Here is a 20161-nt window from a genome sequence, read left to right as displayed (position 1 = left end):
AAACTTAAAAGTTTTGTTTTTTTCATTTTCATATAACTTTTCTGGAAAAATTTTCACAAAATTTCTATCACTTTGATTGGTTCTCTTCCTTCAATGTTCACTTTAATGTTTATATTTTAAAAAAAGGAAAAAAAGTTGGAAGAAAGTTAAACTGAAGTGGTCATGAAATGACCTCAACTGCGATCATTTCAACATTTATAGTTTTTAGTGCCACTTAATAGCCTAATTAGTAGATTCATTAAAAGAACATGTAATTTAATGCTAATCTTTCAACATCTTTATATAGCATATAAATTTAATAATTAATATTTTCGATGCAAATAATAATACAAAAAATAAAAAAAGGGATTAAAATTAAAAAGAAAGAGACAAAAAGAAAATTTTGGTTTTTAATACATCCTGGAAAAGAGAAAAAGACAATTTAAATTTTATATTCCAAATTATTTTCTCTAATTTATATTTTCGATGCAAATAATTAAAACGGAATTTTTTCATTTCAAATAAATATTAAAATTATGTTTCTTTAGTATTTAATAGAAAATATATTTGTTTTGTTAGAAATGCATCATTTAAGATTAAAAATTAAATCTGTTAGGATTAAAAAAGAAAACCGAAGAAGAAAGATTGAAATTTTTAATTTTTTTTTGGATTAATTTTCATCTTATAACTTTGTAATTAAGAAAAAACAATAAAAGGAAAAACAAATTTAGATATATTATCATTAAAGGTAACGTAATTTTTAAAGGTTTTTAACGCTTTTTGGTTTTTATATGTTTTTGGTTTTTTGTATAATTATTTTTTATATTTTTCCAAATATTTTTCTGATTTTTTAAAAAAATTTTCGGTTTTTTTCAATGCTTTGACTTTTTTCTTTCTTCTTTTCCTTTTTATTTTCAAATTTTTTTTCATTTTTTTACGTGCAAATTTTAATTGAAGAATATTTTTAAAGAAAATTCTGAAAAAATTGTGTACTGTTTTTTACCAATAAAAAAATCAGAAATTATCACTGAAATTTCTATTATCAAGTAAAAATAGCAAAAAAATCTTATCACAGAGTAGCTTTAGCAAAAATTTCTATCAAAGTATAATAACTCACTATATTTTTGTAATTTTTGATTACAATTTCAAATACATGAAATTTTAATTGTAATTTTTATCATAAATGGTTGGAATTCTGAATTTATCACAGAAGTATTTAATTATTTATATTGTATAACAGCATAATGATAATTGACTATTATCAGGATATCAGGATACTGATTATGAAATTTATATTAAACCTGATGGATTGTCATCGTAGAAAAGAAATTACCTATGAAAAAGATTGAATCATTACATTCTATCTATAGAATAATTTCAAATTTTCCTAATTATTATCATTTCGATTTTATTTGATATTTTAATTTCAATAATTAAATTTTATTTCCATTCTTTTTCTTTCTGCAGGAACATACAGAGCCATATTTTATGGGAATTTTTTGTTTTGAATGTTTGTTAAAAGTGATAGCATTTGGATTTATTCTTCATAAAGGATCATACCTCCGTTCAGGATGGAATATTATGGATTTTATTGTTGTTGCTTCCGGGTAAATAACTCTTTTAATTACTTAAAAAATAATTTAAAAAATTGTTTTGATGTGTTTTAATTTGATTAGTTTCAAAAAACTGTTTTGATATAATTATTTTTATTTGCTTTATTCATTTCAAATTTGATTTACTTACTAATCATTCAAAATGGTCAAACTAATTGTAATTAAAATCAGAAATTTCTTGCTCTGGTTAAAAAATTAAGAGATAAAAAATTAAGAGACCTTCTTTTAAATCTTAAAAAATATCATTGTAGTGGGTAAAAATAATCTTTAAAAAATGATCAAGTCATATAATTTATTCTACAGTAATTGGTTACTGTATCTCTAATTGTTGCTAATTAATTATCATATTGTTTCCTTAGCATTTCAACTAAATGATTTAACGGTTTCTTTATCCAACTCATAATATTTTATGATCTAAGGAAGTTTCAGTGTCGTAACAATGTTGCCTTTTACGCCGTCGGATGGCGAAGGAAGAGGTTCAGTCGATTTGAGGACACTTCGAGCTGTTCGTGTCCTCAGGCCACTCAAACTTGTCTCCGGCATACCAAGTAATAATAATTATCCGTTACAATCTTAAATGATTTAATTGTAATGAAAATATAGTAAAAAATATGTATTTTTACTCCCATAAAATGCTATTATAATATAATTTTCATTTGTTTTGCATAATTCTAAATTTTGTTTTGTAGTTTTTCTAATTGGAGTTTTCAAATATCAAAAATTTTTAATTACACTTTTATGTTTATTAGAATTTCGTTCATCGTTATCATTTTAAATTTCGCTGCGTTTTTAGTCATTTATCTGAAATTTTAAAAATTTTAACTTTAAATTTCATTCATTGTGTTAAATCATTCTCTTTTGTTCCATTTAATAATTATAACTTGAAATGTCTAAAATTTAAAAATCTTTCAGACTGATCGAAATTTTTACAGGTTTACAAGTGGTGCTAAAATCAATACTGTATGCAATGGCGCCTTTGTTACAAATTGGCTTATTAGTTCTCTTTGCTATTGTTATATTTGCAATTATTGGATTAGAATTTTATTCCGGTATATTCCATTCCGCATGTTATAATGCCCATGGTGAAATTGAAAATCTCAGTGATCGTCCATCTCCATGGTTTTTTTTTTTTGTTCTGAAATTTAATTTTTACTTCATAAAGTGATAAAAAATATCAATTATTAATTAAATAAACAAGTAAATAAACGAATGATTGAGAAAAAAGAAAGATTTACGAATGATTTGATACTTAGTAAAGTAAATATGATTAGACATTATTTTAGATGTATTAATTGCAATATGTTTAATTAACTCTGAAAATATTAAATGCTTTCCTTTTATCTTCCCCTAATTTTTGAATGATACTATTTATAGTTCGAATAAATCAGCAGCAACGGGTGCGTATAACTGTGAAGTGGAGGGTACTGTATGCCTTACTCAATGGATTGGACCGAATTATGGTATCACTTCATTTGATAATATTGCATTTGCTATGATTACTGTATTTCAATGTATTACTATGGAGGGATGGACCACTGTAATGTATTATGTTAGTTGTTTTATTTATATTTCTTCTTTTTAAGGCTTAAATTATAACAGTTTTAAATATTGTGCCGTCTTATTATTTCTTTTTTTTGAATGGATTTACAGAAGAAAGTTAAAATAAATTCAAAAGTCAAAGTTCACTTTGAACTTTCAAACAACACATGATAACTACATGATAAACAATTTCCACTTTTCCAATTTTACAGTAAATGTTGACATTTATTTTTGCATATAATTCATACATTTGTTAGTGTGAAAATCGTCAACGGATTGATACTTCATGACAATTTCATTAATTAATAGTGCAAAATTTTCAATTTAATTTTAATTTTGATTTCAACTTTATCTTAAACTGACTGCAAAATCAATTATGATTTGTTCATATGCCTAAATCTTTGTACTTTCACATGTTTCAATACCAAATTATTAAATTTTAAAAAAAATTAATGGAAATTATTGAAATTCAAAAAAATAATTTATGGAAATTTATGAAAATTATGTGACAACTCCTACATTACATTATGTGATAATTCTTACATTATAACATTAGAATATTCATTTATTCCCGACAAACATAACATTTGACGAAAAAAAAATGATAAAACAAGCTTTTAAATTTGTAAACGATGAAATTTTGATTTGATCAATGTTCAGATCATTCATATAATCGATTAGTAATTTCTAATCATGATATGCTAATATGTGAAATTAATGCATTTCATAATTTAAAAATTATATTTTGCCAAAAAAAAAATAGAAACATTTATTTTTCAGACGAATGATTCACTTGGTAGTACATACAATTGGGCTTATTTTATACCTCTAATTGTTCTTGGTTCTTTTTTTATGCTCAATTTGGTCCTTGGTGTCTTGTCTGGGTAAATTTACATTTCAAGTAGATTATTTTGCAAATTTTTACATCAATTAATTATCATTCATCCACCAATCCATTCGTTAACAAAGCCTAGCTTTATCAATGGTGATAATGTTAGTATTAGCTAAGATTTGTTTAAATTTACTGCCTAATTCTATTTATTCATATTCAAATGCTAGGATATGTCTTGGTCCTTATGCTTGAAAAAAATAAAAAAGGAAAGGAAAGTTCTGATAACAAAACTGTCGCCATTTATGTAATTGATTCTCTTCATATTAAAATATTTTAGACTAAAACAGAATAGAGTTAGAAACATTTCTTTTCTTTCTTTTTCAATGCATAAGAATGAGAATTAATTTTACACGTACGTGAAGTAATCTTCACTTAGTTGACGATTTCAGGATAGTCTATTTCTTTATACATTCATGTCATTTTCTTTTTGATTTATTAAAGTTTTCGGTTAGATTTTCATTTCATAGTTATTTGAATCATTATCATTACGTCATCACGTAACCAAGATTCAATTCTTTTCTCATAGTAGTAAGGCAAAGTTACTTTTGTTAATTATCATTACGTCACAGACGTAGCTAAGAGATTCAGTTTTTTCTTTTAGTTAGCATTTTACCACTTTGCTGTGTTTCTTCATTTGACCTCAAATGATTCTATTAATTAGTTCTTTTTTAAATTAGAATTTTTAAATTTAATTTTAATTTTTATATAAATTTTTTTCTGTTTCTTTAAAATTTGCTCAAATAATATAATTTAAAAATGTACAAATTTTGAAAATTTTAAAAAAGTAATTGTTCGATTGCAGTGAATTTGCGAAAGAACGTGAAAGAGTTGAGAATCGTCGAGAATTCTTGAAATTACGTAGGCAACAACAAATTGAACGTGAATTGAACGGTTATCTGGAATGGATTTTAACCGCTGAAGAAGTAATTCTGAAGGAGGAACGAACAACTGAAGAAGAAAAAGCAGCTATTATGGAAGGTTTGATTTTGAGAAAACAAAAAAAATTTCTGAAATCAAGAATTAAGATATATTATATTTTGTTATCACTAGTAAAACTTTATCAATTTGCATTCATATCATAGCATTGTTATTTGTGTACAATGTCAATGTTAGCTCACATATTTAATTATATTGTCAATAAATTAATAAATAATTAAAAAAAAATTTGAAAAATTTCATTGTAGCACGACGACGAACTGCAGCAAAAAAATTGAAACAAGTAAATAAACGACAAAGTACCGAAACAGAAGAGGATGTTGAGGATGAGGATGAAGATGAGGAAGATTACCTGAATGAAGAAACTGAAGGTATTCTATTATCAATTTGAATTAAATTAAATTTATTTATTTTAAATTGGAAATCCCAAATGAAAATGAATTAATTTAAAATTAAATATACTTTTGATTTTTTATTTTTGACTTTTTAATAAATTTACAAAATAAATAACAAACTATTTAACACACACTTACCTGTGATGTGCCAATAGTTATTTTACAAATTTCCCGAATCATCGCATACCTGCGCTAATTACCGTATTTGTCTAATGTGCATACATTTGAACTAATGTGACTAAAAATTTTTCAAAAACACAAAGTAAAAATAAAACTAATTAAGGTAAAAGAGCAAAACAAACTGCTTGGGGAACAATATGCAAGAAGGTACGACATATGAGGTTTGGATTTTGGCTAAATTAAAATATAAAACTTCATCAGGGAAAATTTTTCGATATATGTGAATAATTTGGTTTAGATTATGATAAGATCGTGCTTATGGTTGATTATGATAATATCATAATTGCAACTGATTGAAAATATGATAGAGATGTAATTTGAACTAGTTATGATCATGATTAAACCGTTATTCGGAAATAATTTATTGTTAATGAGAACTATCCTTTATACATTTGTTTTATATATGCACAGCTTAATTAATAAATTTAAGATAACCAAGAAATTAAATAGAATAAGATATAGGATTAAAGAATTATCTTTAAATAAAGATGAAATAATTTGAAATTGTATCCATGATAGATTTTCCTAGCTACTCATATAAGAATGTAAAATTGAGAATCAATTAATCATCGATGATTTCGATTTCGTATCTTTCAAATAAATTAAATTCTAGCATTATTAAATTTCGTAAACTAAAAATTTTAACGAATAAAATACATTTTTGAAGGGTTCAAATGCGACTTATAGTAAAAAGTCAAGTCTTTTATTGGTTGGTTATAACATTAGTCTTTCTCAATACTGCATGTGTTGCTTCAGAGCATTACGGTCAACCGGAATGGTTCACCGAATTTCTAAGTATGACATTTTTTCGATTTAACACTTTATCCTATGATGTTTTAAAATTTAAAAAAATTAATTTTGACAATTTTTTCACAAATTTTTAGATATCGTAGCTAACAGTGTTAAATCATTTTTTAAAAATATTGTTAAAGAATTCTTTTAAAAAAAACGTTATTTTTATTAACAAATATTTTTTTCAAAAAAATTAAAACCGCTTTTGGATTGATTTATTCCTTATATAATAGGCCAAAACTATCATCAAAATTAGTTCAAACTAATATTTGCTTCAACCTGAAACGAAATATCCGGTTTCACCGGATTATTTAATGGTTAAAAATGCCTTTAAATAAGTAAATAAATGTATAAATATATATATAATCTCTTGTAATGCATCATTTCTCATAAAAAAAAACAGTTGGCATCAGTTATCAACTAGCGGAAATGTCCACTGAAGCTGATGTTGCTAACTTATTGGCGCAAATATCTCAATTAAATTATTTTAGAATATGCGGAATATGTATTTTCGGGGATATTTATATGCGAAATGCTAATTAAATTGTTTGCAATGGGTCATCGTGTTTATTTCGCATCAAAATTTAATCGTTTCGATTGCATTGTCATTGTTGGTAGTGCTTTTGAAATAATTTGGGCAGAATTAAAAGGTGGCTCATTTGGTATTTCTGTACTTCGAGCCTTACGACTATTGCGCATCTTCAAGCTCACTTCGTAAGTATTTTTACCTTAAGCATATTTGTTTAGAAAAGAAGGAAAAACTCGAGAATAACAAAATAATGGATGGAAATATTATTTATGGAAAGCATACCTGCTAAACGAACGTACACGTCACGTATTCAAACGTATAAGTCACGTATTTCCCGTTTCTTTCTTCCGTATGCAAACATTACCGAAGCCATGGATTTGCATTAATATCTCAACATACAAATATTTTGCAAAATGAAATCTAAATTTTTAATATATCCGAAAAGTTTTTTTATCAGTACTTATTGTATGTTACTTATTCAGGTACTGGGTATCCTTACGTAACCTTGTACGTTCACTTATGAATTCAATGCGTTCTATTCTCTCATTATTATTCCTCCTTTTCTTATTTATCCTTATTTTTGCCTTATTGGGTATGCAACTGTTTGGCGGAAAGTAAGCATTTACCGTTTTTTAAAAATTATTTTTAATATGACAAACAAAGAAGCCAAAAATAATGAATAAAAGAATATTGCTGATCATCGTATACTTCCGGAAAAAGAATGAAGGAAATATTGTCTAATTGAAACCGGAAATAATTGTAAACAAGGAATGGTTATCAGGAAACAAGCATGTAGTTTTGGTTTAGATGATGAAGCACGTGATCTTGGTCAATAGATAAAACACGTGATCTTGATCAATAGATAAGGCACGTGATCTTGGTCAAGATAATGACTCTTTATGTTCACTATTAATTATACCGGTATATTTGGTGGACGAATAATTTCTTGGTATCTCTTTTTTTAATTTCAGATTTAGCTTTCCATCCGGACATCCGTATACTCACTTTGATACATTTCCGGTGGCCTTAATTACAGTCTTCCAGGTTAAAGTCTTAAATATATGATTATTTTAATGAACTTACATGCATAATTCAATGTAATAATTACTAATGCAATAGTATTGCCATATAATTAAATATTTCTTTTAGTATAAGTTAATTCTTATTTACTTCTGATCAATCGTTTGCTAATTGAAGATTTAATTTGTTTGAAATGAAACTGACATATTCACTGATATGCATTATTGATAGAATGATTAAATTTATGATAATTAGTAATGAATTGGACAAAGATAGAAAATCTAAAATATCAGAACTGAGTCTAAAGTTTATTCTTTTGGATAATAAATATTGATTAATAGGAATTTATGTGAGTTTTTAACTCAATATTCAAGCTGCCTTAAATCTGAGTGAAAATTCTAATTTAATTATGGTTTATTTCCTGCAAATTTGCAAGAACTTTTTTAATTCCAAAGTTATGGCTCATTTCTTTATGTTTATATTCTTGGTTAAATAAATTGATTGATTAATTAATTAATTAAATGCCAAGTAAATAACAAATGAAAAGAGTGACAAAAAGAGTAAACTAATTTTTCTCTTGAAAAATTTTTCAGATATTAACAGGAGAGGATTGGAATGAAGTGATGTATTTAGCAATTGAATCACAGGGTGGTATATATGGTGGCGGTATGGTGTATTGCATATATTTCATTGTACTCGTACTTTTTGGCAACTGTAAGTGAATAAATTCGAAATTGAAATTTGAGGTTTGAAATCGCAAATATTTGAATAAAAATTACTGCGTGGACAATTTCGAGGAGAAAATTTAACTTTATTAATTTTACAGATACTTTGTTGAATGTATTCTTGGCTATTGCTGTGGACAATTTAGCAAATGCGCAAGAATTGACAGCAGCTGAGGAAGCGGATGAACGAGCTAACGAATTGCCGGATGATTCGGAAAGTCTTGATGAACAGGTAGTTTTCTATCGTCTACAATTTAAACACAATTAATGTAGATATAAATGATTCGTGCAAAACTGCACGTCCACTCTAATCTGCAGCTGTTAACTTTTGCGCCATCATGTACTATACAGTATCTGGTATACTAACGTAAAATAAATATTTTTAAAAATAGCCTAATGTACCGTAATGATACCATAATAATGGAAATTTGAGGATAGTGAGCAGTGTGCCATCGATATGGAAGGTAAAACGGATGGTAATATATCGGAAATGCAACATGAAATAGACGGTATTTTTTTTAATACTAATCAGAATAGTGTAAATTTTTGTGATTAACATATAAGTTTCATCAAATTTGCAAAATAAATAATTTTGACATCTATATTATTTCATCTTTAGAAGATCTTTAAAATATGCACCGGTAATTAATTAATTAATCAATCAATAATTATATTAAAAGAAAAATTTTTAAGAGGAATATGAGGAAGAAGAGAGCCCATTTGGTGGTCCACGACCTATGGTGCCATTCTCATCAATGTTTATCTTTGCACCAACAAATCCGTATGTTTACTCATATCATTTCAATTTATAGTTTCAATTTCTTGGTATTCATTTTAGAGTTATTAATTAATTATCAATGTTAAGCAAATTCCATTATAATTGATTATTAATTTTTCTAACTATTGATTAATCTATTAATCCCAACTAATAAATTTTCTATTAATTAATCTATTAATTCTAATTAATAAATTTCCTAACTATTAATAACTGTCAGTAGTTATTTCCTAATTATTAAATTAAATTTCCGAACTATTAATATACCAACCAATCAAATTTTTTAACTATTAACAGTTAATAATTTCATCAAAATTTTGATAGTAAATTTATAGATTTCGTGTATTGGTACATTCGGTGGTATCAACGAAATATTTCGAAATGTTAGTAATGGGCGTAATATGTTTCTCCAGTATAGCGCTTTCAGCAGAAGACCCGGTAGATGAGGATGCTCCGCGGAATAAAGTGCTTCAATATATGGATTATTGCTTCACGGGTGTTTTTGCTTTGGAAATGTGCCTTAAAGTGGGTTTTTTTTTTTTGCAGTATTTACAATAAATTAGATAAATTATTTAGGTCATCAAACATTTCTGAAAATTAATTTTTAATAATAGCAAAAATTTTTAGAAATATTTAATTCTAATTTGATGAGGTAAATAATTTACCCGACTCTAAGCTTAATGAAGTAAGTAATTTACTTATTTCTGATATGATAACGTAAGTAATTTGCTTAATTCTGATTTGATGACACAAGTGATTTTAGTTAATTTTAATTTAATAACTTAAGTAATTTGCCCAATCTGATTTGATGATGCAAGTAATTTACCCTTTCTTTTTTCTTATATCAAATTGAATTTCATTATATTTAATCATAATTTCTATAAAATTTCAAGTTTCAATCATTTATCCTTGAAGAAATTCTAAATTTGATCGGACTTTAATTATTTTTTGGTCTAATTTACACTAACAATTGCTTTGTCTAATTAATTTACTAATAAGCAATAATTGATCTGTTAAAATTATCAAAAATCAATATTCAAGCTGATAGATCAAGGAGTATTACTGCATCCGGGCTCATATTGTCGTGATTTTTGGAATTTATTAGATGGTATCGTCGTCTTCTGTGCCCTTGTCGCTTTTTCATTTGCGTAAGTTTCTTTTTTTTGCAAATTCAATTATTAAAATATCAACATTTCATAGCAAAAACATGTTTTTTTTAAATTTAAATTTACATATTTTTAAAACAAATTTATAATTTCATTTCCAGTAAATGAGTTATTTTGTTTTATGTTTTTAGTGGAGCTGAAGGTTCAGCCGGTAAAAATTTAAATACGATCAAATCATTGAGAGTATTACGTGTATTAAGGCCACTTAAAACAATCAAGCGAATACCAAAACTAAAGGTTTCAAAAATTTTTTTCAATTTTAATTTTATAAATTTAAATTGATAAAATATCTCACAATTATTGAATTTCTTTTCAGTAAATTTATTTATATTCAAAAAAAACGAATTATTTTAACATATATTATCGTTGAATGATATGTTTTAATTTTAAACACAAATAATTCCAATAACCTTTGCATAGCTTAGTATCATTTAATTATAGTTTTGAAAAATGGCCATAATTAAAAAATACAAACAAATCAAAATTAGCCTTTTTATATTGCATGAAAGTAATCATTGTTATATGATATGATAATACGGTGATAAGATGATACAATGGGTGATATTGATTTATTTATTTACAGGCAGTATTCGATTGTGTGGTAAATTCGTTAAAAAATGTTTTCAATATTCTTATTGTTTATATGTTATTTCAATTTATTTTTGGTGTAATAGCAGTACAACTTTTCAAAGGGAAATTTTTCTATTGTACCGATAAAACGAAACGTTTTGCAAATGAATGTCATGGACAATATTTTGTCTTCGAAAGTCCGGTAGATATTTCTCCTTTTTTTTCCCCTTTTTCTTCTCATTATTATATATATTTCCATAATTTGATAATAGATAATAATAGATATTGTCATTAGTGCAGATGAAGAAATACAAAAGATAAGTAATTTGGAATGATATATTCAAATTATCCGCTGATTATATAAGTGTTAGTGTTATCGTTACTTAACTGTAATAATAATCATACAATTTTGTAAAAATGAAATTTACTGATTATGCAATTGGAATGATATCAGTTAAATTGTGATAGTAATAGATATTATCAATAGTGCCGATGAAGAAATACAAAGTAATATAAGTAATTCTGCATATAATCAAATAATGAAGTAGGAAGAGGAACTAATAGATGAGATGAATAAATTGATCTATATATGTATTATCACTAATCAAATCATTATCAAGATAGGCTCATGAAATATTTCATTAAGGAAATTTTCAAAAGATTGAAAAGTAAAATAAATGGTAAAAAAATGTTTTGATTAGTGATAATAAGTAATTTTCATTTAATCTAATAGAAAAAGATAATTTAACAAAAAAGAAATGAGGATAGAAGCAACATCTTTATTTAAGTTTAGTAAAAATTATCATTATCTTTATCTAATTGTAATGATAATTGTTATCATTTACTAAGTGAGCAAATTTATGCAAATGCAAAAGACATTATAGAAGCATTTTCATATAATTATTTATTTATTGAAATGTGAAGGGAAAAAAGAAAATAATAGATTAAGAAGTAGATGCAAAAATGGAAATTCAACGTCGTAAATTGCTATCACCAAAACCATTCCCGGGAATATCACCATGTGAATGTATTACATGCGCAGTATTGGTATTGACAAAAGTTTGCTCAGATTCAGATTCAAATGTTTCTCGAAAGAATTCCCCGTCACCAATTAGGGTATCAATTGTTTCATCCGGGTATAGTGTAATCATAAGTATCGCTTCCGAGATCAACAATGGTATTCCGATTTTTATCGATAATGTCATAAATGATAAATCTTCTCCGGAATACCTGAATGATATGATTACAAAACAATGTTGATTCGATGATATCATAGATATCAATTTTGATATTAGCTATATCATATACCAGATCATATATCATGGATATCGTATCATTTCAGTTTTACTGATATATGTAAATCAATTTGCGGAACATTTTAATTTCAACAGTTTTGTAAAAACGAAGATATTGTTTAAAATGAAAATGCGCTATTTAAATGAAACAATACTTTGTAGCTATTCCGATGAAAATCGCATTTACGACAATACATCCAGCAATGAATCGTGATAGCTGATTAGATACCATAACGGATCCGGAAAGCTACCACTTTTTAAGAGTCAATCATAGGAAACTGCTTAACGAATCGAAATTATCACTTTTATATTTAACCATGAAAGTTAAATTGATTTTGAATATTTGTTAACATTTGGATAATTCGAGAATTTGTTTCAGGATGATTTGCCACATGTTGAAACACGTGAATGGCGTTTACGTCCGTTTAATTATGATAATACAGTAAATGCAATGTTGACATTATTTGTTGTGACAACAGGTGAAGGTTGGCCAAGTATTCGACAAAATTCAATGGATACTACTGAAGAAGATGAAGGACCGTTGCCGTTTTATCGGGTTGAGGTAAAATTATGCTTAAATTATGCTTGCTTAGATGAGAGATTAAATTAGATTAATATTAGATATACTTAGAATTGAATTGAAAAATGAATTTTCCATATGAATATCTTCTCAAGGATTTTAAATATTTGTCAAAAGTCTTTATCTTAAATTGTGTAGAATTCAGTGTAAATTTAAACTTTTCCAAGAGTCAAAATCACACAAGGAAAAAAAAACATTCGTATGAAGTACTGATAATAGTAATTAGATTTTTAACTTCTAAATTTTAATTTTTGATTTAATTTAATTCTTATTTTACTTAATTCTACATTACTTATTTGTTGGTTAATTTAATTGTATGTATGCATGTCTGCATGTCTGTGTGATAATTTAGTTAAATGAATTCATTTATTAAGTTGCAATGGATTGAATATTTTTTAATCAATTTATCTATTCACTTTGCTTATTTGTCCAATTATTTGCATACTTTTCCAATCTAAACTGACAGTTTCACCCATTTTATGGTTCTTATCAAAGTCTTATTTCTTATCAATAAGTAAATTAATTGACATAAATTAAAAATGTCGAAAAAAGTGGTGAAAATTTTACAGATGGCGTTATTTTATGTTATGTTCTTCATCGTATTTCCATTTTTCTTCGTAAATATCTTCGTTGCATTGATCATTATCACATTTCAAGAACAAGGTGAAGCTGAACTTTCAGAAGGTGATCTAGATAAGAATCAAGTAAGTGAAACTTTCTATCTTTTGACAAACTTAATTGATCGTGATCAAATTTGAAAATTTCTGAAATTTATCTTATTTTTTTCAGATTTTAACTATAACAATTATATATGTTTAAATTATCGGTAATATTTTAAAGCTGTTTGTCTTACTAATTAAATAAGAATTATTCAAGTAATGTGAAAATAATTTTGTAATCGATAAATAATTTCCGTTAATTTACATTTACGTTCAAGCGTTTTATACGTATTGCATTGATACATGCACTTATCATTTGTCAATGATAAGTTAAATCAGTGATCAAACAGAATTGTCTATTTTCTGCTAATTTGTTAATTTGACATAATAATTATCATGAAAACAAGCTTATAACAATAACTATCAACTTAATTTATTTTTTCATTTATTGCACTTTTCAAACGTAAAAAAGCTAGTCAATTTTAATTAATTCATAATTTAACTTTTCTATTTTGGAAAAAATCTTTTGAAAAAAAAATTTCGTAAATTTACTTTAAATAAATTTTAATTTTTGCTATAAAAAATATTTAGAAGCAATGTATTGATTTTGCGCTAAATGCTCGTCCACGTTCATTATTTATGCCAGAAGATAAAAATTCGATGAAATATCGTATTTGGCGGCTTGTTACTTCTGCGCCATTTGAATATTTCATTATGGCAATGATTTGTTGTAATACAATCATTCTAATGATGAAGGTTTCTTCTTTTACTTTAATCTTTCTCAAAACAAATAGAGAAAATTTTCTTCGAATCCTTTCTAAAATTATTACTATCACATGAAAGTTTCGCTAATTAATATCTATTTTATTTCTTTTTCGTTTTTTTTCTTGAATTTACTTTTTTTTTGAATATTTATTATTCATTTAAATACATTTATTTGTCAAAATGTTTTATGCATAAAATTTAATTTTTCCTTAATAATAGCAATTAATACTTAATATTTGATAAGAATATATAAAATTATTTCATTAATTTTTCATTTTTGTTGTTTAATTTTTATTTCTTTTAATATCAATCATTTATAGTTTCATGGAAATTCTGAATTTTATGAAAAAATCCTTCGTCTTTTTAATACGGCATTAACGGCGGTATTTACGGTGGAATCAGTTTTGAAAATATTAGCATTTGGTGTTCGAGTAAGTATACATTTGATGAGTTTTTGATCATTTTATTATTTTCCAAATTTTCACTGATAATATTTCTAAGTTAAAGTTAAACAAACAGAAATAAACTTTTCCAAATTTTTATATTTCTCAAAAACAAAAAAATTTTTATTTTAAAAAGATCATTATGCAATTTTAAATGAGTAAAACTCCTTTGTGATAGCATAATTTTCTTTATTTGGTATTACTTTTGAAATTAATTTCTACTATCAATAAAAAGTTATAAAATGCTGAAGTTTACATGAATGTCATTAATTTTTTTCCGCTAAACTTATTTTATTTACTTACTTTGTGAAATTAATGTCAATTGCTTAGGTTATTTCGCTTTCCACATTTTTCAACTTTGCTAAATGATTTGTAGAATTATTTTCGTGATGGATGGAATCGTTTCGATTTTATCACCGTTGTTGGTTCAATCACTGATGCATTGGTCACCGAATTTGGTGGCCATTTTGTGTCACTCGGATTTTTACGTCTTTTTCGTGCTGCTCGTCTAATTAGACTTTTGCAACAGGGATATACTATAAGAATATTATTATGGACATTTGTTCAATCTTTTAAAGTATGCTAACTTTTTATATTTCTTCTACTCTTAGACAATTTTAGGCCTTTTTCGGGTATTATTTGTCCTATCCTAAAATAATTTCAGGCTTTACCATATGTTTGCTTGCTAATTGGAATGCTCTTTTTCATTTATGCTATTGTTGGAATGCAGGTATACCATCCAATACTACAACTATTTTTTCAATTCTTTTTCAAATTACTCAAAGTTATTCATACTAAATGATTGTTCGAATAATTGTTTAATTAACTAATTGATTAATATGTTACCAGTTGTTGATGAATTTCCAATTTACTAATTATCTCTTTAATTATTCATTCAGTTGGTCATATTTTTAAATTATATAACCATTTTCATTGGAATGTAAGATAACGCTTTTTTTTATGCTTAATTCGAAATGCATTTTTTTTTTTGTATTATTATTTTTGCTGAATTTCTTTTCTTAAATTTATTTAAATGAAATATTTGAATTATATTTAATTTTTCTTATTTTAAAACTTTAGAATTTTTTCCAAAATTCAACATTGTGTTATACAATAGCATAATTATCTCATACAGTATTATATGTGTTATGCAGTGGCATAATGTTTCAATTTTACTGAAACAATAACATATTGTTTCAAATTTACTGAGACAATAACGCAATGCTTCAATTTTCCTGATACAATAACATATATAATGTAGTCTAATTTTTCCGTGCCATAATTGACTTTAACATTTCAATTTATATTAAGGTATTCGGTAATATTTGGTTGGATGCAACTACCGAATATAATAGACATAATAATTTCCAATCATTCTTTAATTCTATTATACTTCTTTTTCGGTATGCTTTTTATTGCTTATTTTATTGCTTGATAGTGTTGTTTACAATTTATTTATTAATTTATTTACTCATTTACAAGTTGACCTTTTTACCTATCTGTAAGTTAACCTTTTTTACTTATCCGCAAATTAACCATTGCTTGTTCATTTCAAATTTGTTTCCAATTTTAACTTATATACTCTAGTTGCATCTACTTTTGCGATTTAATTCTTAATTAATTTACAAGTTGGTCTTTTTTTTTGTTTTGTTATTTTACTTTTCAAAAATTTATTCATTAATCCTACTGAAAAGGAAAAGAGGTGAAGGAGAAAGGAAAGTTGAATTCTTATGTTTATGGAATAAATAACTGACATAATCTTTAATTTAGTGTACCGTAAATCATTCCGGAATCTAAAATTATGTTCTGAAAATTAAAAAAAAACAAATTATTAGAAATATTTAAAAATGAACGGATCGATAATAGATTATTTGATGCTTTATAGGTGTTCAACAGGTGAAGCATGGCAGGATATAATGATGGCATGTACAGCAGGGAAGTATTGCGCGAAACCGAATTCATTTGAAATTAATTTAGCTAAAGGACCAACTTGTGGTACTCAAATGTCTTACGTATATTTCACAACATTTGTCTTTCTATCTTCATTTTTGGTATCATGATTTTTTATGTTTTTTTTTAATTTAAATTTACATAAAAAAGTTTATTTACATTTATTAGATGCAACAAAATTATTTTTGTTACGTTCTCTGATAATGCTAGGCGAATGTGATATTACTGATAAGTGAATTTCGATGGTGATACAAGTAGCTTTAATAAGATTAGCAAAGGATTTTGTGTATGAGTTCAAAAGAATTTATAATTTATTTCGAAATTAAATGACTGAATTAAAAAATCATAATTTTCCTTCATAATGCTCTTTTTTTTCAAAGATTTATAGCTTTTCTTTTTTTTTTCTTTTTAGATGTTAAATTTATTCGTTGCTGTAATAATGGATAATTTTGATTATTTAACTCGTGATAGCTCAATTCTTGGACCTCATCATTTGGATGAATTTGTTCGAGTTTGGGCTGATTATGATCCAGCTGCTACGTTAGTTAATTTTAATCATATCATGAACCAATATTATGAGTCATATCATAAGCAAATAACAAAACCTCCAAATCTCTTAACAAATGGATAATTATTTGGCCTAAAATTATGATCCTTAATATATGGTTTTGAAAAGTTAATTCAACTCATGCATATAAAGAAAGGAATATAATGATATTCAAAGATATGAAATGATTTGGATATCTGATAAGCTGGAAATGCTAGATGATATGATAGATCCAAACAATTGACACTTCACATAAGAAGCAGTTAAATATTATCAAATAATTTCAATAATTAAAAATTAGTAAATTTGCATAAATATAATGTTACCAGAAGTTTTTTATTTATTTTTCGATTAAAAAAAGAAAAGAATCATTTTTTTAGCGGACGAATTCATTATACGGATATGTACGAGATGTTACGTAATATTACACCACCGGTTGGATTTGGTCGTAAATGTCCGTATCGTTTAGCTTACAAACATTTGATACGAATGAATATGCCAGTAGCAGATGATGGTACTGTACATTTTACAACAACATTATTTGCTTTGATACGAGAATCTCTAAGCATTAAAATGAGGCCCGGTATGTTATTGTTAAAAATTGATGAAATTTTCACAGATATACAATGTTTTGAAATATAGTATTGATTAATATAGTATTTAATATATTATGGTTTATTTTAAGAGATTACTGTTACACATTTCGCTTAATACTTTCCCAAACTTTCAAAGATATTACGGTACCATACAATTTGAAATTGATTGTTTGATGAAAACAATTTTACTAGTAATACAATAGTCATTTAGTCGATTCTTCTATCTTAAATTAAAACTTCCATTTACCGGGAAAATATCCTAAAGTTTATTTTATTGTAAAAAAAACACTGAGGAAATGCTAGGAAAGATATAAAGTTAACAATTTTAAAATCCATTTATAAATTTAACTGAGACTGTTTTAGTCGAAGAAATGGATGAAGCAGATGAGGAATTACGTCAAACTCTGCGGAAAATATGGCCGTTGAAAGCAAAAAAAAATATGATAGATCTGGTAGTACCACCAAATAAAGGTCATTATTCTCGAAATATTTTCAGCATATTATCCGGAATATAAAGGTTCAAAGGATGCAAATCTTGCTTTTATGTGAAAGTTGAATAAGGCTTTCACGTAAATATAAGATTCGCATCTTTTGGAGTTTCATATTTCCTGAAGATTTTCACGTTTTATAAGATTTAATAATTGACTTGATATATTCAGTTTGAAATGTAATGATTCTCTTTCTCTAAAAGATCTTAAAATAGAAGTTGTTTAGAATGATAATATTTAACTAATTATCAGGATAATGGATGATTTTCGGCAAAAATTTTGAAATTTTAAAGATTTTTCTTAAGAATCAAGCAATATGCTTGCATACGTTATTCTGATAATATTTTCTAATCGAAATTTTAAAAATGTTAGTATTTTAATTTCTGTATTAGCTCAAAGAAAGGTCAAGATTGATTAAAGATTAATTCCGTCATTTATCTTTTCTAAATAGCTTTATTATTCATATATTCCTCATGCTACTGTAATTTCAGAATTATGCTGTCAAAAATTAACCGTTGGAAAACTCTACACAGGCTTATTAATTCTTGAAAATTATCGAGCCAAGAAATCAGGAGTTGAGGTAAAACTTTTTTAATAATACCTTGACCCTTATTTAAGTACAGTAATTAAAGACTTATTAGTATGTTTCTCTTTCTCTTTCATTCTTTTTTTCAATAAATAATATATTTGCATTGTTTAATGCTAAAATAATATTCATAAACTGATAATATTAATTATTATTTTACGAATTAATTATGCTCTTGTAAAGATATCAGTTTACGATTAATTTAACAAACATTTATCAATAGCAAAAATTTATTTTGATAATGCATAAAATATGGAATGATATCATTATAAGTACAGTAATCATTTGGAGATGATAACATTTTAGAATTGAATTTATTAAATTTTTGAAAATTACAATAGTCTCTATTATTAAATATTAATTAATTAAGCTTTTTTAGTTGCTATTGAAACGACGAAATAAAGTCGATAAAATTTTTAAATTATAACTTAATATTATACTCCTCACCCCAGAAAAAAATGAATCAATTTTATCGAAATAATCAATCATTAAATTTGCGGAAAAAAAATGCAAACAAAATTTCAGTTGGCCAAACGTAAACGGCAAAGAGCCACACTTCTGCTTATGTCTCATCATCATACATTATTTTTAACGGATGACGAAAAAGAGGTTTCATATTGAAAAAAACAAAAAGAAAAAATTGATGAATTCCCAATATACCTTACAATTTACCCATAATTTCGTTCTTCTCATTCTGCCGTTTCACCCCTCACAATCCTTTAACTTTCCACTAACTTTCAAAAATTTTAATTTAATCGTTTTTTCAAAGTTCAAAATTTAAATAAATAAGAAAAAATGAACTCTGTAAATTTAATTATTGCCTATCCAATCCTTGAATAGCATGCATTTTTTGAATCATTTTAAAAATAATTTCAGTTTTTTAATTTTTATTTAATTATCCTCATTTTTTTAGTTTAATTATTTATCCTTAAATAATATTCAAATTATCCATTGATAATTCTTATCCGTTTTTTATCAATATTTTTTCCTTTTTTTCTTCCTTCCTTCCTTCCTTGCTGTTTTCTTGCCATAATTTTATTTAATTCCAAGTGTTGCACGTTTCAATCTCTTTTAACAGGCAATATATATATATATATATATATATATATATATATATATATATATATATATATATATATAG

At 25.5% G+C, this 20161-nt stretch overlaps 2 protein-coding genes across 2 annotated transcripts; both read left to right on the top strand.

Moving 5' to 3' along the window:
* Positions 1-1560: 1560 nt before the first annotated feature.
* Positions 1561-5717, top strand: LOAG_03550 (voltage-dependent calcium channel; the record flags this gene model as incomplete). Its single annotated transcript, XM_003139087.1, has 8 exons — positions 1561-1586; positions 2022-2140; positions 2525-2711; positions 2967-3141; positions 3912-4015; positions 4826-5001; positions 5208-5330; positions 5638-5717. 8 exons carry the CDS (start codon positions 1561-1563, stop codon positions 5715-5717), a joined length of 990 nt encoding a protein of 329 aa, XP_003139135.1.
* A 491-nt stretch (positions 5718-6208) lies between these two features.
* LOAG_03549 (hypothetical protein) lies at positions 6209-19641 on the top strand (the record flags this gene model as incomplete). Its single annotated transcript, XM_020446357.1, has 25 exons — positions 6209-6329; positions 6818-7040; positions 7338-7469; positions 7827-7899; positions 8469-8589; positions 8702-8832; positions 9034-9109; positions 9294-9381; positions 9711-9900; positions 10417-10523; positions 10673-10778; positions 11125-11313; positions 12786-12968; positions 13556-13690; positions 14237-14401; positions 14731-14841; positions 15230-15430; positions 15518-15583; positions 16165-16256; positions 16739-16904; positions 17216-17343; positions 17731-17933; positions 18310-18417; positions 18926-19014; positions 19546-19641. 25 exons carry the CDS (start codon positions 6209-6211, stop codon positions 19639-19641), a joined length of 3300 nt encoding a protein of 1099 aa, XP_020303288.1.
* Positions 19642-20161: the final 520 nt, after the last annotated feature.

The sequence above is a fragment of the Loa loa genome, assembly GCF_000183805.2.
Source record: "Loa loa unplaced genomic scaffold supercont3.204, whole genome shotgun sequence".
In the NCBI taxonomy this organism is placed as follows: domain Eukaryota; kingdom Metazoa; phylum Nematoda; class Chromadorea; order Rhabditida; family Onchocercidae; genus Loa; species Loa loa.
The sequence above is the reverse complement of the archived record's forward strand: the minus strand, read 5'-3'. Positions and strand labels throughout refer to the sequence as shown.